Raw genomic sequence first — 27983 nt, 5'->3', positions numbered from 1 at the left:
AACAAACGCCCATTTGTCAAGATGTTGATTCTATGTGATTAGACAGCTCAGGACAGCTTATGGCTGTGGTTGTTGAGGGAGGGAGATGAAGTCATCATGCCCTCTGGTGTCAGACCTTATCCGGGTTTCCCTGTAGGTGTTATCATCTTCTGTGGCATTTGTAAAAAAAAAAAAAATATTTGTCTTTGTACATACACTTAAAGCTTATCAAGCATTTCCCTGTTAAAAATTTTCCTATGGAGGAGATTGCTGGTCTCTTGTCATGCTGGGGCACATGGAATCATATTAAACAGAAATAGGAAGAAGACAGCACTGGAGCCTTCTAGTCTTGGTCTGGTGAACATTGCCCTTTGAGGATAATAGGTTCAGGGGTTTCTTGTTTCTTTTTCTGGAATGGGTTTCCATGTGGTGGTCCTGATGCTTTTTGAGGGATTGTTTTGGGTGACAAAGAAGTTGAGAACACAGATGTCACAGTGAACATCTGGTGTCCCTGATTCTGTAGAACATCGGCCTTAACCTAAAACAGTTGCTTCCCTGTGCACTATTAGGAGGGAGAAACAGAAGGATCCAGTAAGAGTAGTTGACCCATCATCGGATCTCCTCCAGGAAATGTCCTTGCCTTGGAGCTAGTACTTGCTGCTCTCTGAAAGATAGGATCCAGGAAATCCAAGGCAGTAGTAGTCCTGGAATTGAACCTGAACCTCGGACTCCTTGGTCTTCTCCATGTACCCAAACCTACTCACCTGCCCCTTTTCCTCCAGCACATGGGCAGGAACCTGAGTGGAGATCACCTGGGTGGTGAAGAAGGATGTCTGACTATAAGGCCACAGTACATTGGAAGACCTGTGTAGAGGAGTTGCTAAGGAATGCCCAATACCATGCAGACCATGCTCTTGGATACCAATTCAAAGTGTCAGTCAGAACTCCCACCTGTGGCTCTGTTTAGATGACCAGGCCCTACCTGCTCTGGCAGCCTCTGCCTCCTCCACCTTTCTACCTGCTGCAGCCTCTTTATTGAAGCCCTGCTTGTCTGGAGGCCCCACAGCCTCAAGGTGGTCAGGCTCCCTTGAGTCTGAAGCATCTAAGCTAGAAGCAGCTAGCACTGCAGATCTCTGCCTTCTGACTGTCTTCCTGTCCATTCTGCCCTAGGCTCCCTTTGGCCCTTCCTTTTCCTCTTCATTCCCAGAATGAAGCCCTCCAGTCAGGTCCTGAACCTGTCTTCCTTTCCTCTGGCCTTCTTAGTCCCACCCATCCAGGTTGCATCTCCAGACTACCTAGTGCTCTACCCTGCCTCCTTTCCCCTGAATACATCCCAACCCCATCTCCCTCCCTTCAAGGGTGTGTCTTGAGTGCCTTTTTTGGTTTTTTTTTTGTTTTGTTTTTTTGGTTTTTTTTTATTCATTGATTACATTGTATTATGTGATATAGTTTCGTTGAAACTGGGAATCACCCCACCCCTCCCCCTGCCCTCCCCCCATGTGGAATATTCCACCTTGTTGCATATCCACTGATCAAGTACAGTTGAGATTCCCTCTTTGCAAGCATAAACTAAACATAGAGTCCAACATCTTATAGTCCAATCTAGTTCCTCAGCTTCCTGGGGAGACCCTGACTGGTCCAAGGGCAGAACCATCAGATTATCAACCCAATCAATTAAAGGCTCCAACATACCCTCAGCAACAATTAACTTCGTTGTGTAACTAATAGTTATAGTATTGAGTAAACAATATGTTAAAAATAATTGCAATTTCTTAACCATATTCTGTGATCACCTCATTGTCAATTCAGTTTTAGTTTATACACAACATATAAAATAGTATACATAAAATAACATGTTTTACATAACATCATATCCTCTTAAATTAACGCAAACATGTGGTATCTGACCTTTTGGGATTGGTTCATTTCCCTTAGCATTATGGTTTCCAGTTTGGCCCATTTGGCGAGTGCCTTTGTTTTGCTGGGTGTTTTGAACAGAGGTTTTTCTTGCCACCTCTCCTTACTGACTGTGCACAAGGCAGCTGCCATGTCCTGCGGCTCCCTGTTTCTTCCCACTCTGTGTCCTGTGTATGTTCTGCCTCCGCTGCGCTCCAGTATTAGGTCCAGCTGTCCCATGCGGTGCCTGAGCCCCTGTCCTGGCTCTGCCTTTCCTGTTAATGGATGCTCCCTGAATGGCTGTGGGGAAACATTCATTAGGTCTTGAGACAGCATAGTTTCCAGCCTGGCAGGGCAGCCTTCCTACAGCAACACTTGTAATAACTTTTCCCAGCAAGCAGAACGGTTGTGTTATCTCCCCCCCCCCCCCCCCCCCGCTTTCTGGTGTTTTTCAAACACGGCATCCCTGGCAACTGGGAGCCCTGGGGGTTCTTCCTACTGACTATGTACCCTCACGCACCAACAGCCAACTTCATGGGTCTCGGAGCTTCAAAAACCCCTGCCGTCATCACAGCTCCAGTGGACAAATGGGACTGTGGAGTGTTCATCACAGCAAGTTGAGACCATTTATCTCTAGAGTGTAAATCTTAAAACTGGGAGTCTGTAGGCTCATTGTCCCTGATATTTTTTTCCCTTCTTCATCATCTCACCTCTCTGATGGGTTGCAGCTCCCATTGGTGAGTATGAGAACCAGGGCTGGGGGATGGGCCTGGCTAGACACCCGTGATCATGAGTATGGGTGAGGTAGTGGGGTGAGTTGGGTTAAGTTAGGCTTTAATGCACATTGATGTGTATGAGAGCTGATACTGGCAAGCACAGGAACAAGGGCTGGAGCCAGGCCTAGTAGGTGTTATTGGGGCGGGGGGGTGGTCTCTTCGACTAGGCTGTAACTCCCAGTGGTATATGTGATGGCCAAGTATGTGGTAGGCACGATTAAGCTAGGCCTCAGCATCCATTGGTTTGTGTATGATACAGGGCTGGAGGCAGAACTGCTCCAGCAATTGCAACTACCAATGCATGTATAGGCTGATGTGGGTGATGGACAGAGCCAGGCCTTATATTGGTAAGCATACACAAGAGTCAGGTTTGGGATCACTTCAGACAAGGTTTCTTTGGGGATCCTCCCAGTGGAACTGCTAGAATTAGAACTCCAACCATGGGGAAAATTGCAGGATCTGTGGTATGACCATGGAGTATATGTGTCAGAACTAGACCTCCTCAGTGGCTTTGACAGAGCAGTGGGGAGCATACCCAGATGCCCATGGAGGATATGGCAGTCTGTTCAAGCCTGCAGAGGACATCTGTTGCTATAGCAGAGGAAGGAAGGCAGAACAAATTGGCCAACTATCCCAGCGAAGTGTTGACAGCAAATATCTGGGTGAATGGAGGCTCTAAGGTGAACTATGTCAGCCAGTGGACCTTGGAAGGATTCCCTTATCCTTAGATCAGCAAGATCAGCTGCATTTCAGAACTATCGAAACAGTTTCAGCACAACCCTTGGAACATGCTCCAGATCAGGAACCCTGGGATGACACTGGGTGGGCATTCCCTGTCTGTGGTTACTGAGGTGGTTGGAAGGGTATGTGCAGCTTCTTGCCTCATCTCCACCCTACCCTCCCCCCCAGTACAGGAAGAAGAAAATTTGGAATCAGGGCCTAGCACGGTAGCCTGGCAGCTAAAGTCCTTGCCTTGCATATGCCAGGATCCCATATGGGTGCCAGTTCTAATCCCGGCAGCCCTGCTTCCCATCCAGCTCCCTGCTTGTGGCCTGAGAAAGCAGTGGAGGACAGCCCAGGGCATAGGGATCCTGCACCCGTGTGGGAGACTGGCTTTGGATCGGCACAGCTCTTGGCCATTGTGGCTGCTTGGGGAGTGAATCAACAGATGGAAGATCTTCTTCTCTGTCTCCTCTCTATATATTTGAATTTCCAATAAAAGTAATAAAATAAAGCTTTTTTTAAAATTTGGAAATAATGGTCTCACTTTTCCCTAATCCTTGACTCTTCCCACCCTAATCAACTATAGAAACATCATCAAAAATAAAAATAAATTTAATTTAAAAAAGGAAGAAGCAGACCCTAAAAGGATATATTCTCTCTGATATAAAGCAACATTTATGCTAAATATAAAACATAGATATATAGGAAAACATGAATATGCATATATTCTCATAGATGAACTACATAATGGAGATCAGCATACCAGGAAGTGATGATATGTTGCGGTAAGCATTTCTTTTTCTTTTTTTTTAAGATTTATTTATTTTTATTGGAAAGGCAGATATACAGAGAGGAGGAGAAACAGAGAAGAAGATCTTCCATCTGATAGTTGACTCCCCAAGCAGCTGCAATGGCTGGAGCTGAACCAATCTGAAATTAGGAGCCTCTTCCAGGTCTGTCACATGGGTGCAGGGTCCCAAGGCTTTGGGCTGTCCTTGACTGCTTTCCCAGGCCACAGGAAGAGAGCTGGATGGGAAGCAGGATCATTGGGATTAGAACTGGCGCCCATATGGGATCCTGGCACGTTCATGACGAGAACTTTACCCGCTACGCTATCGCACCGGGCATTTCTAACCCTGTATGCAGGAGGATTCCCAATGAAACTGTTAAATATATCTTGACAGTATGATCCAATATATTCGACATTGCCTATAGCTGTAATGCCATAATACACTTAAATAGTAGAAGGTTGGACTTGTGACTATTCCTGAAGAACTACAGTATCATAACAAGGTGGGGTAAACAGGGACTTGGGGATGGGGAGGGAGGAAGAGGAGTTTGATGGGGAAATCCCCCATACCTATAGAGTCATATCATGGAAGATGATAACAATAAAAATACAAAAAAGAAAGGGTTAGTTGGGTACGTGGGAGAGGTATAAATGGCTTTAAAATAGGCTTTGCTCTTGTAGGTGGAATTTTGGAACCTCTCTGCAATGTCAGCAGTCCAGCTTCTGCCCAGGCTTTACAAACGGCTTCTGTTTTGACAGATTTCTCTTACACTCAGCTGTTGTTTGTTGAGGAGTGTAGCTTGACATTTCTCTAAAAAGAAATATTTTCACAGACAGGATCCATTCGAAATGTAAGCAGAGGTCAGAGTGAATTTACACTGGGATGTGGGAGTGGTTGCTTTCTGAAACTGTGTGTAAGCTGCAGCCACACTCACTTGGGCATCTGTTTAAAAACAGCCTCTGGGGACAGGCATTGGCCCTGGCTGTGTGGCTCAGGTTAAGATGCCTGTGTCCTATATCGGAGCATCTGGATTTGGTTCCCAGTTCCAACATCAGACTCCAGCTTCCTGCTAATGCAGAGGCTGAGAAGCAGAGATGGTAGGTGGCTCAAGTGACTAGATTCATGCCTCTCCCACTGGGGACCTGGAAGGAGTTCCTGGCTCCCAGCCTTGGCCAAGAGCTAGTCTTAGCTCTGTGGGCATTTGGGGCGTGACTGGACAGATAGAAGTACTCTCCCTATGTTTCTGTCTCTCTGTTTCCCAGATTTTAAAAATCATGATGCCAGCATCCCCTGTGCCAAGGGATCCAGTCATCTGTGATTACAAAGACGTTGGAAAGCAAGCCTGCTGAGAAGCTGAGGCCTAACACCCCCTTCTTGGTCAGCAGAGCTGGGCAGCCTGAGATCCACTCTGCCCTTGGCCATCTCATGCTCCTCACACTTGCCTCTTGCAGTGGGAAAGAAAGCTGTGAAACCTGGAGACCAGGTTTCCTCACTAGAGTAAAAGGAGCATAAGCTTGGAATTCCCAGGGTTTGCTACTCCTTTTGTGGGCTGCTGTCTGACTGCAAAGAGCCTCATTGTATGGACCACAATGACAGTCCAAGCAATCTGCACGGTGGTTCAGGCACAAATAAGTATTTGTGAGAGGTTTATTCTCTGCTTCTGTCTTGTGCCCAAGGCATGCATGTGGTAGGGGATGGCTGGGGTGGTGACAGGCAGAATAGAGCAAATACTGGAGATATGCTAGGAGCCACCAACGCTGACAAAAGGCATTTAATTGTTGGACTTATTTAAAAGGAAGATGTTTGTGAAATAATGTAAACTTATGTTTCCTCAAATTATTGGAGTGTAAGTAGGAAAAATATCCCCATAACATATCCAAATGAAATATGAGTTGAGTTGTTATTTGAGACCTCAGGAGTGTACAGCTGTGCCATGTGGCATCATTCATCACAGCTGGATCTGGGTCTCCCCTGGGTTCTTTCCTAGGAGTTTTGTGGGCAAGGATCATGTCACTGGAGTGCCCTGATTGGTGGGGGAAATTATAGCACTAAGCAAGTGACTTGCTTGACTTGATGCAGTTATCTGGTGTTGGAGCTGGGCCTCAAGGCCAGAGCTTCTAGGAAGTGACAGAGCTTTATTGCCAGGAAGTGCACCTGTGTGAGCATCCATGAGTCTTTCTGGTGCTGGGAGATGAGGGAGAGAGATCCAGGATATTGGAACATTGGAGCACCAACAGAAGCATCTTCACAAGACAGCCTGGTGTACTGCAGGCTCTCTGCCTTTTATCCTGAGAATATGAACTTAGAAATCCTACCCTGGGACCTCCTTCAGAAAACTCCAGGTGGGGAGGTCTATTGAGGGAAGGGACTTGGCTGAATATTTTCAACTCCCTTCTCCTAGGGGAGTCTCTTTGTCCCCTTTGATTGTCATCTTCTGAAATATGACTGTTGTCACTCTTTGATTTTTTAAAGCTAATTTTTAAAACCATCGTACAACTAAAAATGATCTCAGTAATTATTATTTTGTTGTCTTTTGATTTCCTTTTCTGTTGAAAGTGGAGTCCATTGATGCTTGTTTAACTAAATGCTTGTGAGGTTTCTGGTTTTCCCATCTCTGTGATCACCAGTGAGTTCATACTCACCAGTGTGAATTCGCTTCATCCTCGTAGTTGGGGATTTAACATTGACTTTGTTCCAAAGTCAATGACTCTGATGTTTCTAGTCCTGTCTGCTCTACTACTGATCCAGATCTCTGCTAATGCACCTGGGGAAGCTGGATGACTACATAATTACATGTGGCCATGGCACCCATATGGAAACCTGGATGGAATTCCACTCTCATGGATATGACCCGGCCCAACCTTGACCATTGATGCTATTTGGAGAATGGATCTGTAGACCAAAGCTCTATGTTTCTATAATTGCATGAAATAAATATATTAGAAAAAGACTTGGTGTTATTCTCCCAGTATTCATGTGCACTATTAGAGTAACATGGGAAAATGTCAGAAAGAGCTCTTTTGATATTAAGTTGACTTGAGAGCTGAGCATTACTCCTCCTCCCACCATGACAAAATTTTATCTGCCTTTTTGTTTTCCAGAAGTTCTGAGACCTTTCCAATCGTCAAAGAAAATGGTGGCCCTGTCTTTGAAGATTTGTGTCCGCCACTGTAATGTGGTGAAGACCATGCAGTTTGAACCATCCACAGCCGTGTACGATGCATGTCGGGTTATTCGGGAACGGGTCCCTGAGGCACAAACTGGGCAAGGTGAGTCGCTGAAGATTCATCAACATCTTAAAATATGTTTCCAACTAAATAGAGGCTTGAGTGGTGCCCTTGCCCATTAGTGTGCATGTTCTAAGTGGAATAATTTCTGAGATAGATATGCTTTGTTCCTGGGGTAAGGTGAGTGATGAGAATGACCATGTCCATCTCTTGAGTTGCCATCATCGCCACACCCATGCATCGCTCTCACATTCTGCAGTGGGAGAGCCATGTTTGGATGTGTCAGTATATTTGCCCAGTAGCATGCTGACCAAGCTGTTCTCACAGGTGCACGTTTGTGTCTGTATCCTGAGCTCTTATCAACCATGCATGAATACCTGCCACTACCATTAGCACCCAGAGCAAGGTTTCTGGTTCAAGCCCATAGATTATACACTTTGTCTCAGACCCTTTAAAAGGGGATAGGGAGGAATTTGTTTGATATTCAGTTCAACTACTGATCCCCATTAGTCTGAGTTTAAACAAAAGCTATTTGGGTCATTTTATTTTGCCTTTTATTTTGTCCTATCGCTGCATTTCCTTCCCTCAATTAATTTTTTTTTTGACTGACTGACAGTTGGGAAATTGAGACAACTCCTAGTAGGACAAACCATTAATATCCACATGAGGTAAAACCTACCTTCAAAAATTGCAAAGGTCAAAGTTACACCTCCTATCAGGAGTCATTGTAACTAGAAATGAGTCAGTTTTGTACAAAACTCTTGAGGCCTTTTGTTTCAGAAGGTCTTTTGTTTCAGAAGGTCTTTTGTTTATAGATTCATAAAGCTACTTTTAAAAAATTTTTTTATTGCCTGAACCACCAACCTTAGCCTTATTCCAAGATTCATTGGCCTCATCATTTTAGGTGCCTTTTCTTTTCATTCATGGTTTCTGAATTTTCCTTGGGCTGCATTGCTATACAGCTCTGGTGGAGATGGAGACTATAAAGACTTTGCAGCTGTCTTTTCTGAGAAACAGCAAGAGCTCAGATTCCGCCTCTGGGTTGCCTAGGTTTCTATGAATTATAATAAGGAAAGCCACAAGTCCTTGGTAGCACTTGATACTGTTCCCCTTCTGCTATATGCCCCTGCCTTTTGAACTTCCAAGAGTTCTCTGGGGTCCAAGAACTTAACCATCCAAGCTGGTTCATGATTTGGTAGTCTTGTGTGCAGGGGCTTCATCTTAAAATGATCTATACCTGCCTTATGTAATGCTGTGCTGGGATAATGAAGGAATCCCTCTAATGTAATCCATCTCCCTGGGCCTCAGTGGCTTTAAACTTAGGGTACACCTTCCTTAGCTTCTGTGGGGGGCCTTGCCTGATTTTACTAGCAAGGGATGAAGAACAAAGCCACCTCCTGATAGAAAGGGATAAGGAAACTTGATGTTTCCTTAAACTGTGGACACTGCCATGACATGTGGCTCTTAACAGGCTTGTGCCTCCTTTATGGGTACTTCTGCAGCTCGACTCTGGGTCCCGCTCGGCTGGTGTCAGAACGAAACCTCTGTCTCAAGAAGGGCTCCCATAGCCCTGCCGAGTCAGCAGGCTGAGTCCCTGATGGCTTCACCCCCATTTTGTCTTCTCTGCTTCTTTCTTTTTATGTTCCAGCTTCAGATTATGGCCTGTTTCTTTCTGATGAAGACCCCAGGAAAGGGATATGGCTGGAAGCGGGCAGAACACTGGATTACTATATGTTGCGAAATGGGGTATGCTACTGATTGCATTTGTTTTCTTGTCTCCTTGTCCCTGTTCCTCCTGTTTTTGCCAGCATTATGACTGTGTTTTGAATCAAGGTCATCTTATTAAGATTTCCAATGTAATATGTTTTATACAGTAAGGGCTGTCCTAACAACTACAACAACCCAAATCTTTAAAATCCACAGAGGGATTGCCACAGTTGGCGCTATATTGTGTGTGTGTGTGTGTGTGTGTGTGTGTGTGTGTGTTCTTCTTCTTTTTTTTAATATTTTTCTAATGAGACGTACTGACAATGCATGGTGCATTTAGGTATTTCAGGATCCCATTGATTATTCAAGGGCATGGAGTAAAGATCTGAGTCCTACAGGTTAAGGGCTTTTGCCTCGGTCTATTTTATTAGGGCTCTCTTTTCCTAGGCTCTTCTGTTTATTCATCTGAAAAGCAGAGAGAGGGAAAAAGAGACTGTCCGTTTTCTGGTTCACTCCTCAAGTGCTTTCAACTGCTGTGACTGGGCCAGGCCAAAGCCAGAAGCTTAGAACTCAATCCAGCTCTCCCATGTGGGTGGCAGGGTCCCAAGCTCTGGAGTTGTCACTTGATTTTTCCCAGGATCTGCCTTAGCAGGCATCAGGAATGGATCACAGACCTGGACTCAGGCACTCCCATATAGGAAGTAGGCATCCCAAGCATGGTCTTAATGGCTAGAGCAAGTGCTGCTTCTTTTAAGTCATTTCAGCTTGTTGCTGGGGTGTAGCAGTTGTGAGGTCTGACACAGCATCTTCTCATAAGTATGTAGGAGTCATCGCTGTGTCTGATGATGCAAAGTAAGAATACAGGAGAAAAAAAACAAAATGTCATTCTAAAGGTAGTTGGAGACAGAATGGGAACCAGTGTTTTGTTTGTTTGTGAAGAAGAGACCTCAATTCTTAAATGTGAATTTAGTAGCTTGTCAGAAGAGTTGCAGTATTGTAGGTCTCGTTATAAATAGATTTAAATTTTTTTAATGGGCCCAGTGGCGTGGCCTAGCAGCTAAAGTCCTTGCCTTGAATGTGCCAGGATCCCATATGGGCGCCGGTCCTAATCCCGGCAGCTCCACTTCCCATCCAGCTCCCTGCTTGTGGCCTGGGAAAGCAGTCGAGGACGGCCCAAAGCTTTGGGACCCTGCACCCGCGTGGGAGACCTGGAAGAGGTTCCTGGTCCCAGCATCAGATTGGCGCGCACTGGCCCGTTGCGGCTCACTTGGGGAGTGAAACATCGGATGGAAGATCTTCCTCTCTGTCTCTCCTCCTCTCTGTATATCTGGCTTTCCAATAATAATAAAATCTTTATAAGAAAATAAATTTTTTAAGTAAAATTTTGACAGTACATTTTAAATTTTATATGTATGTAAGGACATTTGCTTGTGATTGTATAAAATCAATTTGGAGACACATACTACGGGTTTCTTGCCTTTTCTGCTGCTGATGTTCATTACAACAGAGCATTCCCTCCCTGCTGTAGGACATATCCCACCTTCATTTACACAGAACTTAGTTTTTTGTTCATAGTGAGCTATATGTGTAACTTCTTTGAGTGTAGTTGTACAATCAGATTTTTAAAAAAATCTTTCTGAATGTAATGATTTAGCATTAGAAATTCTGCCTTAAAGAAGTGGCAACAGTGGGTTTGCTGGGAACTCACATTGTAAAGCAAAGGGCCTGACTTGGTTGCATATATGCACCGAGTGTGATCCGTGTGCATGATTGTGCTCTAGGATATCCTGGAATATAAAAAGAAGCAGAGACCTCAGAAAATCCGCATGCTGGATGGGTCTGTGAAGACGGTGATGGTGGACGACTCCAAGACTGTGGGCGAGCTGCTGGTCACCATTTGCAGCAGGATCGGTGAGCGTTTACGTGCCTTCCTTACACTTCCTGCTCAGCTTTAGTTACAAGCTTCCTGTTCCCATTGACAGGTGGAGTCTGGGAAATTCTGTATGTATCTTAGCACCCTGGAACCCTTCCCAGTCCCAGGAGAGCTTGCTCAGCCCCCTGATGTACCAGTCTTCACTCTGGAGTTTTATACACATGACCCTCTACCCAAGTCACAAATGAGAGCTTTTATATCCCTGTGCAACACTAAAGGATTTTTCTTTTGAAAGCCATGTTTTGAAATTGTGTCATTACTCCTTATTCCCACCATCTCCCAGGTTGCTTCTTGGTTAGCGGTGTTTTGATTGAGAGCTTTTCTTCCTGCAGTTTTTGTTAGTCTCCCTGGAGAGCTAGTCTACTCCCTTGATGCAAGAAGCCCTTCCAATGTGGGAAGAAGATGACCCTGCTCAGCTTAGGTTTTCCTTCATGCACAGGAGGCTCATCTCCCCAGTTACTCCTTTTTGGGTGTAGTGTTTCTGCCTTCCATGTAATCTCCCCTTTGTTGTCATTTCTTAAAAATTTGTCGAGAGATTTGGGTATGAAGATGCCAGAAGTAGCCCAAGAACCATGAATGTAGCCAAAGTGATTTGGCATGACGACTACCATAACCCTAAGGCCCCTTTCTCCCCTACAGCATTTTGAATGACCTCCTTATTTTCATTGCCAGGAATAACCAACTATGAAGAGTACTCTTTAATTCAAGAAACTATGGAAGAGAAGAAAGAGGAAGGGACAGGCACACTTAAAAAAGACAGGACGCTGTTAAGAGACGAGAGGAAAATGGAGAAGTTGAAGGCCAAGCTCCACACAGATGATGATTGTAAGTGAAAAGGAAGCTTGGCTGAGGACATGGCCTTGTTGAGCCTGCCTCTCCCACTATGTGTAGGAGCCAGGGAAGGTTTTTGTTCTGTGCGTGTTTTGGCTTCTGTCACTAAAATATAGATTTCAAAGGAAATAAAATGTAACTATGACACCATCACCCAGCTAAAAAAAAATAATAATTCCTTAGGGCCCGGCATCGTAGCCTAATGGCTGAAGTTCTCACCTTGCATGCACCAGGATCCCATATGGGTGCTGGCATCCTATAAGGGCGCCGGTTCTAATCCCAGCAATCCCAGGTCCCATCCAGCTCCCTGCTTGTGGCCTGGGAAAGCAGTCGAGGACAGCCCAAAGCCTTGGGACCCTGTACCCCCACCTGGGACAGACCCAGAGGAAGCTCCTGGCTTTGGATTGGCTCAGCTCTGGCCATTGTGGCCACCTGGGAAGTGAATCATGGATGGAAGATCTTCCTGACTGTATCTCCTTCTCTCTGTATATCTGACTTTGCAATAAAAATAACTAAAATCTTTAAAAAAAAAGAAAGAAAAAGAGTAAAGCACATGGAAGATCTCCCCCCTTGATCTCTCTCTGCCTTTCAAATAAATCAAATTAAAATAGTAATAATAATCCCTTAATGTCAAATACATAAATTTTGTTCACGGTTTCTCCATTAACTTCTACAAATTTTAAAAAATTATTTTTAAGATTTATTTATTTAATTTTTTTTTTAAAGATTTATTCATTTTATTACAGCCAGATATACATAGAGGAGGAGAGACAGAGAGGAAGATCTTCCGTCTGATGATTCACTCCCCAAGTGAGCCGCAACGGGCCGATGCTGCGCCGATCCAGTGCCGGGAACCTGGAACCTCTTCCGGGTCTCCCACGTGGGTGCAGTGTCCCAATGCATTGGGCCGTCCTCAACTGCTTTCCCAGGCCACAAGCAGGGAGCTGGATGGGAAGTGGAGCTGCCGGGATTAGGACCGGCGCCCATATGGGATCCCGGGGCTTTCAAGGCGAGGACTTTAGCCGCTAGACCACGCCGCCGGGCCCTATTTATTTAATTTTTGAAAGTCAGCATTACAAAGAGATTTTTTTTTCATCTGCTGATTCACTCCCAGATGGCCACAATGGCTGGTGCTGGGCCAGGCCAAAGCCAGGAACTTCATTAGTATCTCCCACATGGAGGGCAAGGGCCCTTGTATTTGGGCCATCTTCCACTGGTTTTCCCAGGCTGCTGGCAGGGAGCTGTGTAAAAGTGGAGCAGCCAGGACACAAACCTGTGAGAAGCTGACATCCCAGGTGGGGCTTTATCTACACTATACCACAACGCTGGCCCCTGTTAAAATACTTTTGGTATTTTGAATTGGGATCTTAAATGATTATCTAGGATAGGTACCTTGATTGTAAACTGAGTAGAGTCTATTTCCATACCTTTTATTTTCTTACCATTGTGTGCATGTGTGTGAGTGTGTGTGTGTGTATGTGACTCCAGATTGTAAGTGGCATCCCCTTTTCTGCACTGCAGATTTTGTGGATTGCATACCCATGGCATCATTTAACATGTTCCTTTGTTCCTTTAATTTATGGAAATTTAGATATGGAACCTTAACTAGATTCAAGGATATCTATTTGAATTTTATCTTTTTCTAAAAGTCATTATTTATTAATTACTCTAAAAGTAAGTATTAATTAACTTGAAAGCCAAAGTGACAGAGATAGATAGTAAGATCTTCCATTCACTGATAAACTTCCCAGATGTCTACAACAGCCAGGACTACATCAGGCCAAAGTCAAAAGTCAGCACCTTCCACTGGGTCTTCCACGTGGGCAACGGAGTCGAAGCACTTGAGACATCTTCCATTGCTTTCTCAGGTGCATTAGCAGGGGTCTGGGTTGGAAGTAGAGCGACTGGGACTCCAGCCAGCACTCTGATTTGGGATGCTGATATTGTAGGCATCAGATTAACCCATTGCAGCAGAACACTGGCCCTTCTCTGTGTGTTTAGATAAAAATTTCACAGTGGCAGTATGTGCCTCAATGGGGGAGTTATTTCTGGTTGCCCTTTGGCACAAGTGAGAGAAGGGCAATATTAGCCATTGATGATTATGACATAGATATAAAATTTCCTAAGCAGGTCAGCATGGTGATACAATTCTAGTACAGAAAAGTCATCCTCTATAGCCCCACAGTGACTCTATGGAAAGGTTATTGTCTAGTCATAGGTGCACCCACCATGTACACCTTGCTGCCTAGGCCTCCACTCAGAGGACCTTGGTTTGTTACAATGCTCCTAGACCTTTCTGGCTCATGGTCTTCCCTTGCTGCCACCCAGGGTGACACCATGATTGTCATTATTTTCACAACTCTTTACTGGGCGTGTCCACTTCCCTGACCCTTTCTTCACTCCCTGTTATTTCTGCCCTGTTTGGTTTCCAGTTGAGCCCAGAGAAGTCCTTCATGTGTGCACTGGGAGGAAAATGGGATACACTCTGTGTGCCTGCAGTTGCTAATAGTTTGGTGAGGCTAGGCAGAAGCACTCTTCCACAGCCTTGAGGTTGGGCCCGGAGAGGAGTGGGAGTGGAACTGTGCAATGTGCAGAGGATTGTGACCAGCTCCCAGGCATCTAGGTGTGAGGACAGCATTAATGGCTGGGCCTTTGTATTCTCTCTCTCTCCTCTTTTCTCCCTTACTTTTTTTGTTTTTTTCCTCTCTTACTTGGGTCATAGGTGACTTGTTCTGCCCCATATCTAGAAATGACTTCACTTGATGAGCCTGAAGTCTCTGTACTTATTTTGGTAAGATTATTTATTGGAATAAGAGAGAGAGAGAGAGAGGGAGAAAGAGAGAGAGAGAGAGATTCCATCTACTGATTTACTCCTAAAATGCTTGCAATGGCTAGCAATGGGAACTCTACCTGGTCTCCCACATAGATGACAGGGACTCAGGCATTTGGGAGATCCTCTGCTGCCTTCCCAGGTGCAGTAACAGGAAGCTGAATTGGAAGCAGAGGAGCTAGGACTTAAACCAGTACTCTGAAATGGCATGGGGACATCGCTAGCAGTGAGTTTGCCCCCTGTGCCACAACAGCTGTTCCCTAAAATATTTGTTGCTGAGTTCAAGAACAATACTAACTCTGTTTACAGCACAAGACACCAATGACTTTATTCTCTCTCCTGTGCTATCCCCAAGGAGAGGGTGTTACAAATTCATTGTCAGGCTTTAGCCAACTGTAGAAATGACTGGAATTTGTCCCCTTCACGTCTCTGTTTGATCATTCTTAATTGAAAAGTGCAGTCCTGATGTAAGCAGTTGCCTTAACTATCTCTGCATCTGCTGTTTGGTTAAATTTTCTTTAATTGAGAGGGAACATAAGCACAGTTCTTTCATGTGTCTTGTTACATTGCAGTAAATTGGCTGGATCACAGCCGAACATTCAGAGAACAAGGAGTAGATGAAAACGAGACGCTGCTGCTTAGACGGAAGTTCTTTTACTCTGATCAGAATGTGGATTCCAGAGATCCCGTGCAGCTGAACTTGCTCTACGTTCAGGTATGGTACTTGCTGCTCAAACACTGAGCTGGGGGACATCTCAGCAGGATGTGGCTTGTGGCCCAGCTATGGCTCCTGACACATTTATAGTGTCCAGTTTGTAGTGGGCACTGCTCAGAGCTTCATTGTGTGTGTGTGTGTGTGTGTGTGTGTGTGTGTGTGCGCGCGCGCGCATGCTGTAAATCACTAGTGGACAACACAGAACCTCTTTTGTATTGTCTGTAGCTTCTCAGTTCAGGGCCCATAACCAGTGCTGTCCCTCTCTGCCTAGCCTTGGGAGACAGTTGTGTGACATTTAACTGGTTTACCATTATAAATACACTAAAGCTTTATTTGCTAGCATCATAGAATGCAAGAAAATATTGGTCAGAAAATCAGTATTACTCGTTAACTGCCAAATAAGCCCTCAGAAAACCTTGATAGCAAAAACCTTTTATGTTTAACTATTTGCTGAACCCTAGACAAGTCATTTACTATGTCCGAAATACAGTTTGTCCCTGCGGAAGATGTGGAGTATGCCTACAATAATCCCAAGATTTCTGGTTGCTCAGGCAAACAGTATCCCTCTCTTACCCATCCTTCCATTTTTCTTTCCTCCTTCATTCTTCCCTCCCATGCTCCCTCTCTCCTTGCTTTCCACCCACCATTCTTTCATCCATACATCTCCCCTCTCCTTCCCTTCCTTCCACCCATCCGTTCATTCATCCATCCATCCTTCATCTCCTCTTTCCCTCTGTCTTTCCCTTCCTCTTTCCGTTGTTTCCTCTTTTTCCTCCTCTGACTTCTCTTTCCATTTGTCTTCCTGCTATAAAAATAATGCAGGACCAGCAAACTGTAGCCACGCCCCCTGCCTGTATACACAAATAATGCTATTAGAACAACTCATTCATCTCAGTGTTTCCTGTTGGCACCTGTTGTATAATTGTTGATGTGTTCCTTGGCTACTCTCAGCTTGTAGTTGTTGAGTCCAGAAGTTGCAGCGCAGACTCCATGGTTCACCATGTCTGAAGCATTTTATTCTGTGGCCTTTCAGAGGCCAAGTTTGCTGATCCCTCAATTTCCAAGTTTAAGAATAACATAGAATGCGAGCTGAGGTGGAGTGAGGCCAGAAGGAAGGGGGATACCCAGACAGTGACTCAGAGTGTGCATTTCAGGGTGATCTGAAATTGTGGGAAGAAGAGGGATGATTAGCCCCAGCAGGGAGGCATTGGGAACAGGGAGAAGGACATCTTCAAGCTCCACATTCAAGAACTGTGCATTTGCCTCTCTTGTACTCTAAGAATCCTTGCTTCCCTGTGTATATCCATATGTCTTTCTCTTTAATTAGGTTGATCTTTTGGGAGACAAGTGTTGGGTTGTTTTTGCCACTAGGTGTTTTTTTCCCATTATCTTTGCTATTTGTAAGCCTATACCATCCATCCATTGGGGTTGTTTTGGCTCCTCTGAGTCTGATAATTTCATCAAAATTTTCCATTTCCTTTTTGTTTCTGTCATGGCTTCTGCCTTCCTAGCTTACTGTCAAGTTCTGCTTTTAATAAAACAGAATGCCTCTTCTCTGCTTCCCTTCTATAGGCCTTTGGACTCGAGGCTTATTTTCCTTTTGCCTTAATTCTGCCATGTTCCGCTCAGCTGTAGCATCCTGAGTGGGTTTCTGTGGGGTGGCTGGCACCTTTTTGAGCTCTGTGGAGAACTGGTGATGCTGCACAGGAGTGTATCCTTGAAGACAAATATGCCCCAAGTCCCTGATGCTTCTTTCCCCTCTTGTGTTTCAGGCTCGAGATGACATCCTAAATGGCTCACACCCTGTCTCCTTCGAGAAAGCCTGCGAATTTGGTGGATTCCAAGCCCAGATACAATTTGGACCTCATGTGGAACATAAACACAAGCCTGGATTCTTGGAGTAAATGATCTTTCTTTTTTTCTTTTTCTTCCTTCTCCTATTCTTGCTTTTTTCATCTGTTCGTGTATTTATTTGTCAAGATTTCTTTTTTGAAAGAGTTGCAGAAAGAGAGATTAATTTTCCAAAATGGCCACAACTGCTAGACCAAATCCAAAAACCTTGAGCTTCACTCAGGTCTCTCATGGATGGCAGGGGCTCAGGTACTTGGGCCATCTTCCTCTGCTTTCTCAAGCTCATTATCAGGGAGCTAGATCAGAAGTGGTATAGCCGGGATTCAAACCAGTGTTCATGTAGGATACCAACATTGTAGGTTATGGTTCAACCCACTGTATCCATAACACTGGCCCCTTGTTTTAGAGCTCAATACTGCCTTAAGTTCAGGCAGCTGTGGGATTGTTAGCTTGTACTTGACTGAGTTCGTGACCAAATGTATGAACCTTGGTAAAGGCAAGCATTCCCAGAAATGCAGTGTGGAGGGTACTGTCAAGGTCATGTCTTTTAAGCACCCTTTGTCTCCTGTCCTGGTATATCCCAAGTGTTGAGGAGCTCACTTGCTTTGTCTGCTGTAATCTCTGCCCATTGGAAATCCCTCCTTAGTGTTAGGCAAATCCTGTCCCCTTTCATTTGTTCTTCTGTTTATTTTAGTGACAGAGTATTTTTTTGATGTTGTTGTTGTTATTTTGGAAGTGTCATGTGCAGGGGGAATACCTAGTCTACTCTCCACCCATTTGGCCTTAGATTCTCTATTATCAAGATTATGTATGGGGATTTTTTTCCCTGGTTTCCAACTCCATGATTCAGGAGAAGACCTCACCCTGTGGAGTCACTGGGGCTGCACAGAATGTGGATGTTAGAACCAGGTAGGTGGGAGATGCCCAGCTGGAGGCTGAGGTGTACCTCCTGTCTGTCGTGACTCTTCCAAGGGCTTGATAACATCCAGGTAACACTCCTTTCCCTTGTGTTGAGGTCCCACCCTTGCCTTCTTTCCTTTCTGTTGATATGTTCCATCATGTAATCTTGGAATAAGAGAAAAGAAATCACCTCAGAAACTTGGAGGATCTCTTGCATCAGTGATGTGCTGTTATCCGAGAGAGGTTTGGAAGTGGAGCCTGGGTGTGGGTGTCTCCTGCCGATGGGAGGGCCTGAGCTCTGGATGGCCAGTGGCAGGGGAGCATCTGAACTCTCCTGTAGCATGCACTACCCAGCATGAGATGTGCTAGGTGGGTCATCTGTTGTATTGAGTCTAGTTGCCTTAAGGAAAAGGTGTAAGGGAAAGGGAGAGGTCTTCTGACTTCTTACGTGGCTCTAGCATTTTCCAAGGCATTCCTACTTCCTGGCCAAGCTGTCCCTTTGGTTGGCTTTCTAGTATGCAGCAGAATTAGGAATGTACTTAAAAATGTCAATACAAGGTCCTTGGCACTCTTTCCTAGTGTCCTCGGTGGCACCAGCTGGTTCCTGGTGCATGTTACTGAATTGCTGACAGCTTGTGTCAAGATTACAATCTAATATCAGTCCATTGGCATTGATCTTCTTAGCAACATGTACTGCAGTTTATGGTTCTCCTAAGTGCATCATATTCTTACTTCAGTACAAATGTGCTTCTCTTAATAAACTGAGATAGTGAAAGGTAAGCAATTCTATTGAATCAGTTTTGTTTTTCTGAGATTATATAGTAAAGCTAATGATACATGTGTCCTATTCAGATTCCAAATTAAAATAAGCTTATTATGCCTGGTAGCAATGATTTCTTTTTTCTTCTGAATTTGATTTACTTTTTAATTAGACCAAATCTAGTCTAGGTAATGAGACATTTTAATTTAATGTAGATATTTAATTGTGTGTGCTTGCTTAGAGATGGTACAGGTAAAATTTGCTAAGGAGATGTGAGTTTCCTCTTAATTAAAACAAAACAGCAATGCCACCTTGCCCTGCTTTGCAAGTTGTATAATTTCTTCCGGATTTTGCCTGCGATATTCTTGGTGACTCACTCAACTGTTTTGTTGTCTGGAGGTCTTGCTCTGTTGGGTTTTCATGTGGGCCATCCAATCCAACAATTGAAAGGTTAAAAAAAAAGTAATAATAAGGGGTACATATTTATTGCAGCAGTTAAGACACTGCTTGGGATGCCCGCATCCCATATTGGGGTCCCTGAGTTCAACTCCTGGATCTGCTTCCTTTTTCAGTTTCCTGCAAAAACCTAGATTGAGTTTGAGCTCCTGGCTTTAGAATGTGCCAGCCCTAGCCTTAGGGCATTTGGGGATTGAGCCAGTTGATGGAAGGTCTCTGCATTTCAAATAATTTGAAAGATTAAAAACATCATTGTGAGAAGGTTGAATTTGTAACAGAGCCAGACTGAAGATATAATCACCAAAGTTTCAGTGACATAAGTTCTAATAAGGTACACAAGGATGTGATTAGCAAGTGTATTGGTTTTAATCTTTACAAAATGCATTTACTTTTTTTTTTTTAAAAAAAAAAGGTTTATTTATTTTTATTGGAAAGGCAGATATACAGAGGAGGAGAGACAGAGAGGAAGATCTTCCATCCGATGGTTCACTTCCCAAGTGACCATAGTGGCTGGAGCTGAGCCAATCCGAAGTCAGGAGCCAGGAGCTCTTCTTGGTCTGTCTCATGTGCATGCAGAGTCCCAAGGCTTTGGGCTGTTCTTGACTGCTTTCCCAGGCCACAAGCAGGGAGCTGGAAGGGAAGCAGGGCTGCGGGGATTAGAACCAGTGACCATATAAGATCCCAGCACATGCAAGGCGAGGACTTTAACCACTACAGTATTGCGCCAGACCCATAAATGCATTTACTTTTAAAACTCTGTAAAACATGAATATTTTTATGAGATTTTCTTTCAACTTTCTTTAGCATCTTTAGTCATTACTGGCTTCAGTACTACCTTAATGAAGATATTCCTTTAGAATAATGAAAAACACTCAAAAAGAGTTTTGAGAAATTCAGGGTTATTTAATATACCCTTCTACTTCATGGATGGGAGAAATAGGTACTAGAGAGAGACCATGACAGACATGAAGCATAGCACTGTCTAGAACTAGAAGCCAGAAAAAAGCCAGGTCTCTTAAATTAGGTCTGATGTGTCTCTAAGAGGAATGTTTTATTGGGGCATAAAATGGAGATAATACATAATTTAATAACAGGTATTTACTTTATGTTCCTCCGTGTTCAGCAGATGCTTGCAGAAAACATGCCCTGTGTTCCTTAACTCACTGAGGATGTGCATGTGCGTCCTGTTGTGCCAGACAGAGGGAAGACAGAAGGGATCTATTACTTATCAGTTCCTTGCCGTCTGTGAATCTGTAACCTGTGTGGCCAGCAAACCTATGGCCTGGTTATTGTGGAGAGCCAAATCACAGCTCTGATCATTTCAACACAGTCCGAGCTTCTCAATATGTTTTCAGTGCAGAATGGTCTCCTGGGTGGCTGTGGGATCACTGGAACTGTTCCTAGAGGGATGGGAAGAGTGTAGGGCATGAAGCAATGTTGAGGACATCATGGAAAGCTCATGCTAAAGAAGCAGCAACAACAAACCCTATTAATGATTAATGATTCCTTTCAGGGACCTCAAACACTTGGTGGAAAACTGAAAGTGACAAGAACCAAGGTCTTCTGTGGACCTTACAGTGCTGGGATGTTGAGGGTTACTAAAAAAAACTTAAGACCTTAAGTGAAAAAATTGATAAAACTGGAGGGAACTCTAGACAATGGACACAGAATGTTCATTGCCAAATTTGTTCATTTTAGGCTTAGTGCATCTAAAATCTTTCAAAATAAATCTGTTGGGAAAACGTTAAAGATGGCCCAAGAAAATACAAACAGATTTTATATGGAAATGAGGGAAACTAGACTTGGCCTTTAATAAGATTTTAATTACTGTTTGAGACAAAGAGCAGTAGACTTTTTAACTTCTGACCCAGTAAGGAAAGCAGGGAAGAAAGATGAACAACTCAATCTTAAGTTAAAGGTAGGAGTGATTCATAAAGGGTAAATTGTGGGAACAGAGCTGCAGCTTGGTCCATGCAATGCACAAAGTAAGGCAAGTATTTTCTATATACGTTCAGCAACATACCAAATACAAGTGAATCAAATCCAGCACTTGCACTTTCTCATATTGAATTAGAAGTATTGTAAAGTCAATGTTTGTACTATTTCTTGGAGACACACTTAAAATTGTAGGACAGAGAAAAGCTTTAAGTTAATTCACAGAAAATGATGCACCCATAAATTACTTAATGAAATCAAAGCTGGGGGAGCTGCATTTAATGTGACACAAAGTACACTTTAAAGAAAATCAAGTATGAGTCAAGATGAAAGATGAAGGTTGGACATAGTAACCCAGTGAATGATGCCACTACTGGCATGCCATATGGCTGCTGGTTCAAATCCTGGCTGATTTACTTCTGATCCAACTCCCTGCTAATGGCCTGAGAAAGATGACTCAAGTGTTTGGACCCTTGCCACCCACTTGGGAAACCCTGGGGGAGTTTCTGGAGCCTGGCTTTGGTTTGGTTCAGTCCTGGCACTTACAGCCATTTGGGGATTGAACTAGCTGCAGGAAGACATCTCTCTCCCTGCATCTTTCCCATTCTCTCTGTAACTGTGCCATTCAAATAAGAAAAATACATCTTTCAAAAAGTGTAAATATAGCTATAATGCAAAAAAGGATGGTTTTTGGAGGATGAGATCATAATTTAAGCCTGTATATGCAGCTTCCGGTACCTAAGTACATAAAGGACAAAAAATAATAAAGCAGTATTACAAAAATTCGAGATGTACTAGTTTAGTGAACTAATTCTACATACCTCCCAAACGAGTGATTGACAGAACATGATCAACAGTTGAAAGACACTGTTTAACAGCAAGTAATGAAGTGGCACAGAGACTTAGTAAAACTGAAACCTAATTCTCTGAAATAATTAGTCAATTTACATAAACCCTAGGAAATTTTGAGAAAGAAAAAGCAAAAAGGAAAAGACAAAAAATATTCAGCAATCTCATTGAAACAAAACTGCAGTTAAGGATTTTAAAAAGCATTAAGAGAAATAGTGAAAACTTGAACCCTAACCCTTCACACTGAGAAAAGGGAAAAGTTTACAGAAAGTGGGTTGTTATACAATCTGAATAGATCTATCCTCTTAAAAAAAAGTTAGCTTGTCAGTTTAAAGTGCAGCAATTAAAAAAAATAACCTATGTTTTTTCAGAGGACAAATAGAAAAGTTAAGCTCCTGAGCTCTGTATTTAACTTGCAGCACTGTTAACCTGTCTTGACTAATAAACAATATTGATAACCAGTATAAGAGTTAAAAATCTGATTCTAGCCATATTCCTTTTAATGGCTAGAAGGTTGTATATTCCCAGTGCTTGAAGTTCACACAATACTGGATAAACTAACAAGTACAGTGGGAAAAGAAAATAAATAAATAACCTCAAGTTGCAAAAACAAAATTACCATTTCTGCAGAGGGTTTGAAGCTATATAAATAATTTATTCAATATATAGAGACACTTATTAGAATTAACCACAGTTTAAAAAAAGGTCTCTAGGAAAAAAGATCAATGTCTTTAGTAAGTAATATTCTCTAACATAATAAAACAAAGTGTAAGTGAAAAAAGGGATCCCATTTATGTTCTGAACTAAAAGTATTAGTTCAGCTAAGAAGGAGGCTAAACAGTCTACAATATCTAACCAATAAAATGATAAAAGCATGTAAGTATTTTGAAGAACATAAAGAAAGCCTGAAAAAATGGATTGGCTGTGTAAAGTAATAGGAACCTTTTTAAAAAATATATTATTTATTTTTATTGCAAAGGCAGATTTACATAGAGCTGGAGAAAAACCTCCCATCCACTTCACTCCCCAAGTGGCCGCAACTGAGCTGATCTCGAGTCTGGAGCCAGGAGCTTCTTCTGGTCTCCCCCGCAGGTGCAGGGTCCCAAGGCTTCAGGCCATCCTCTGCTGTTTTCCCAGGCCACAATCAAGGAGCTGGATGGGAAGTGGAACTGCTGGGACACAAACTGACACCCATATGAGATCCAGGTACATGCAAGGCAAGGATTTAGCCACTAGGCTATTGTGCTGGGTCTTGAATAGGAAACCTATTTCACATGAAACAGTTCTACCTGAACTTTCTTTCAGATTTCATCTCATTCCTGTCAAAATTTCGCTTGAGTAATTTGAAAAGTAGTTTTCAATATGGGTATCTCAATAAAGCTGTTAAAAAACTCAAGAATGGCCAGGGCTAATTGAGGATGAGTAGAAGAATTTTTATAACCATCAAAAAAATTTTTTTAAAGATAAATAAGTAAACCTTGTTATCATGCATTGACAAAGGAGGTCGAATTATTAAAATTATTTTACAGCAAAAGATATCATGTGAAGAATAAAGCCCAGATTAGAAAAAAAAATTGTATGTTTGCAATGCATACTACCAAAGACAAGTTAACATAAACAGGTAATTGTTGAAAAGGAAAAACTATCCCAGAAAAATAACATGAGGCATTGTACGCAGGAGAAATTTCAGTTGACTTCTAAAAATGTGAAAAGAATATCAGTCTCGTAAGTAATTCAGAAAGCACAAGATTAATAAGGACATTGCGTTTTATGGCCATTACAGAGGCATGGGAGAAAATGTAGGAAACACCAACCTACTTTATTTCATAATCGGAGTCTTTGTACTTAAAATACTCACAGCAAGAGAAGCAGCATGCATTATTATAAAAGGAGAAGACGTTAAAATAGCCATGGAAACTGACTTCAAGAAAGGCTACTCCCAAGAGATCAGGGAGCAAGGAGGGACTTGAGTGAGACCTGTTGTCTCTGCTTCATCTGTAGAACAGGTGGCAGTCTTAAGGAAAGTGTGTTAACACTCATTTCTCCTCAGCAGTATATCCACTGGAGTGCTTTGAAAAACTTCATGGAAAAATGAAATTACATTTATTTTGGTTCATGAACAGTTTTCTCATCATAACCATTTGCTGTGGCCTTTGGAAGCACTCTATTACAAGTCATGGTACATAGAATTCTCCATAATTTGAAATAGCTGACCATTACCATTTCTTTAAAAAAAAAAAAAAAAGACATTTGCAGTAGTCTAGGCTTGAGTGCCTTGAGGTTTGGTATGTAACGTGTTAGATACCCAAAGTTAGTAGATGTTGAAAGCCAGAGAAAAAGTTCCATTTATCTGTGTTATGATAAGAAATGGGCTAGTGTTGGGTACTCACAGGCAGGTCCCTGGTGGAGATCACTCTTATCCTTGAGCATTGTTGCTCCTTTGTTCTGTTGGCTATTGCTTAGAAGTCTTCTACTGGGCAAACAAAGCAAGCCAGGCCGTGGCTATTTGTTGTGAAAGAATTTAGAGCAGACTCGGAAAATTTCCCCCACAAACTCAAGATAATTCTACTGTCAACAAACAAAGCTTTTGACACAGTAGGAGGCCTCGAGTTCATTTTTCACTTGGCATCTGTTCAAACACACATTCTCCCTTTGGAGTTGGTCCTCTGTGTGCTTTTGTCAGAATAATTTGGTTGTTGATTCTCTGCCTTCAAAGTAACAGTGAAGCAAGCATTTCAGCATGGGTTTTTCATCAGTACTGTCTTGCCTCCTATTCCTCACCACCACCATCCCACTAAAAGTGGGATGCAATACAAGTAGAATGCAGTCAAAGGCCATTTTTATACCTATGCCCTTTTGTTTTCTGACTTTTTGCTGCTGCCATGTGGGTTCAGAGACCTCCTGACAGTTGATAACCACCTTTTGTGGCACTGTTCACTCCCAGCATTACCTCATACACCCGAGGCCCACGTCCCTCACTCCACTAAAACTCCAGGTCTTGACCAGATGCTTGACCTCTGAATTTATGCAATCGTGAGCTGAGTTCCTAGACAGCAGCCTCCTTGAATCAAAGGTCACTTGGGTTACTTGAGGATCACAGAGCTATTATGTGTTTGAGATGGGTCTTCAAACACAGGTCCTGAGCTTATACTGTGTGCTGCAGTTTGACTGTGTTCTCTCCCAACACTGAGTTGTCATGTGATAGCATTGACAGGTGAAACTTTTCAAAGGCAATTAAGCAACGAGGACCTTTTCCTCCCAGAATGGAATCCAAGCCTTGCAGGAGAGCCTTGTGGGGTATGCATTTGCTGCGTGTTGAAGACTCTAAGATACCTACATCACATATCTCAGTGCCTGGGTTCCAGTCCTGGCTTTGCTTCTAATTCCAGCTTGTTTGACTCTAGTGCCTATTTCACTCTGTGTTTCAAACCATATCATGTATTAAATATGTGTGACAAAAGAGCAGCTGTCCCCTAAAAGTAAGATTGTAGTGAAGCATTCAAATCCAGATCCTGCTCCCTCAAGCATGTTCATTGGTAAAATCTTCCTCCATGCTTCAGCTGGCTGCTGGCGTTTCTAAAATTGTAACTCCACCACCTCATTCCTGTTTTCATGATGTGGCTGGGTGAGGCTGGGACACTCAGCTGCTGATCATCTGTGATGGCATTTAACTGCAGAATCCCTCCGAGGGCCAGGAATGTACAATGGTGCACCGCGTAACTTCTGAATCCCACAGATGAGGACTGGTGCGTTAGACAACCCCGCGTTGTTCATCTTATCAGTGTATAAAATGGAGTTTTTTCCTTCTAGGGCCATTATCAGAATTTAATGAATCTACTTACATAGGCAAAGCACCTGAAATAGTCAGTGACTGGTTTGGACGTTTGGTGGGATAATCCCAAAAGTTGCTCAATGTGTAAAGTTGTAGCAGGTGCCACATACCTTTCAGAAACCCTTCAACTTTGAATCTGGGCCTTCAGTTACTAATCTCTTGATTACAGGGCTAGGATACTTCATGTGAATAAACTGATTGGATTTTATACACTGTCAATTGAGGAGGAAATTTAAAGGCAATGATGTGGGCAGGGTTGTGGCTTAGTGGGTTAAGCACCAACCATGAGGCCCACATCCCATGTAAACACCAGTTTTGAGCCTCAGCTGCTGTACTTCATTTGTGTGTGTGTGTTTTTAAAGATTTATTATTATTAATTTTTAATTTGAAAGGCACAGTTACAGAGAGAAAATGAGAAAAACAGAGATTTTCCACTGATTGGTTCATTCCCCAAAGGCTATAACAAATTCAGTTACGTATTCATCTTTTGTGATTGTCCAACATACTCCTAGGTGGTGCTATTGTATCAGTCAGGAGGCCAATCTGGTCTTGTTATCCTACTTTAATTTAATATTAAACATTGCCAGTGACTTTGGTTGCTTTCAAACTGATCTGTTATAAAGTTTTTTTAATCAACTTATTTAATGGTTTTAGTGGCTTTTGAAGTTTGCTTTCCTCTATTGAGTTATGATGTGATGATTTTGCTCTTCCATCATTGTTTCTGTAAATATTAGCTGTGATTGTTCCCCACATCAACAAATAACAAATGTGTGCATAATTGCATGCTTATTGGTTTTCAGGACCATTTGGTGCCCTGACAACTTCCTTGAGTGACCAAAGGCTTTAGAAAATCTGTATGTTTATTTGTATCTGTTTTAACCTGCTGCTTTCATCTGTTTTTCTGAAGCTGAAATTACCCCATCACATGAAATTAGCCATGTGATGGCTGAGATTTGCTTCAGATTCATCCAGGACAGAGCCTGGATGAAGGAGAAGCAAAGGAGACATGATGGGCTGTAAGTTGGTAGTGGTTGGAACCAGGCAGGGATTCAAGACTCAGAAAGTTCCTGGACCATCTGGAATGTTTCCTGCCTCAGACCTGCCAGCTGTCATTGCTCTGTGACTCTGGGTTCCTGATTGCTCTATGAGCTCTGCTTCCTGTTAGTAGCAGTGGTGTTTACAACACCCCTGGCCATGGCTCTGGGTGGACTGTTCCCACCAGCTTTCATTCATTCCTAGTCTCTTCCATGGCATAGGCAGAAAATATTTTCAGGAAATGAAAATTCATTGTACCAAGGCCCATCTTTCCAGTTCAAATAAAAGCCATGTCATTTTTTAGTAAAGCCTTTTTGTTTCCCATTCAACTCGTCTCTTGTACACTGAAAGTTTCTGTTTCTAAACAAAACATAATCATTTAGTTTATTGTATTTATATAAAATCCTACTTCCATATAATGTAATATCTTAATTTCATGCCATGTCTAGCTATAGTGAAAGGGAAGAGAAGATGTTAATTTTAAAATCTGATCCATATGTTTACCATGAAATCTGATTCATTTTGTTCTTAAGATATACTCAACTAGGGACAATACAAATGATGATTCTCAAAATGATCACAAACAATTCTTTTCCTTGTAATTACACTGTCAACATGATGTATTTTTTTAAAAGATGTGTTTATTTTATTGGAACGGCAGATGTACAGAGGAGGAGAGACAGAGAGGAAGATCTTCCGTCCGATGGTTCACTCCCCAAGTGACTGCAATGTCCGGTGCTGCACTGATCCAAAGCCAGGAGCCAGGAACTTCTTTCCGGGTCTCCCATGCAGGTGCAGGATCCCAATGCTTTGGGCCGTCCTCGGCTGTTTTCCCAGGTCACAAGCAGGGAGTTGGATGGGAAGTGGAGCTACAGGGATTAGAACCGGTGCCCATATGGGATCCCGGCACGTTCAAGACGAGGACCTTAACCATTACGCTGTCTTGCCGGGCCCAAC

General features: G+C 43.0%; 1 protein-coding gene across 4 annotated transcripts in view; it reads left to right on the top strand.

Annotated features, from left to right (window-relative positions):
- TLN2 (talin 2) overlaps positions 1 to 27983 on the top strand; it is a 462999-nt gene that overhangs the window by 267478 nt on the left and 167538 nt on the right. For all 4 annotated transcript variants that reach the window (XM_058665748.1, XM_058665745.1, XM_058665746.1 and 1 more), the window contains 6 exons: positions 7267 to 7434; positions 9041 to 9138; positions 10881 to 11010; positions 11705 to 11857; positions 15266 to 15408; positions 17181 to 17308. In XM_058665748.1, coding sequence (XP_058521731.1) covers positions 7299 to 7434; positions 9041 to 9138; positions 10881 to 11010; positions 11705 to 11857; positions 15266 to 15408; positions 17181 to 17308 — 788 coding nt within the window. In that variant the 5' untranslated portion in view covers positions 7267 to 7298. The remainder of the gene's footprint in view (positions 1 to 7266; positions 7435 to 9040; positions 9139 to 10880; positions 11011 to 11704; positions 11858 to 15265; positions 15409 to 17180; positions 17309 to 27983) is intronic.

This window comes from Ochotona princeps, chromosome 6 (assembly GCF_030435755.1).
Source record: "Ochotona princeps isolate mOchPri1 chromosome 6, mOchPri1.hap1, whole genome shotgun sequence".
NCBI classification, from domain to species: domain Eukaryota; kingdom Metazoa; phylum Chordata; class Mammalia; order Lagomorpha; family Ochotonidae; genus Ochotona; species Ochotona princeps.
Note: the sequence above shows the minus strand (reverse complement) of the source record. Positions and strands in the feature narration are given on the sequence as shown.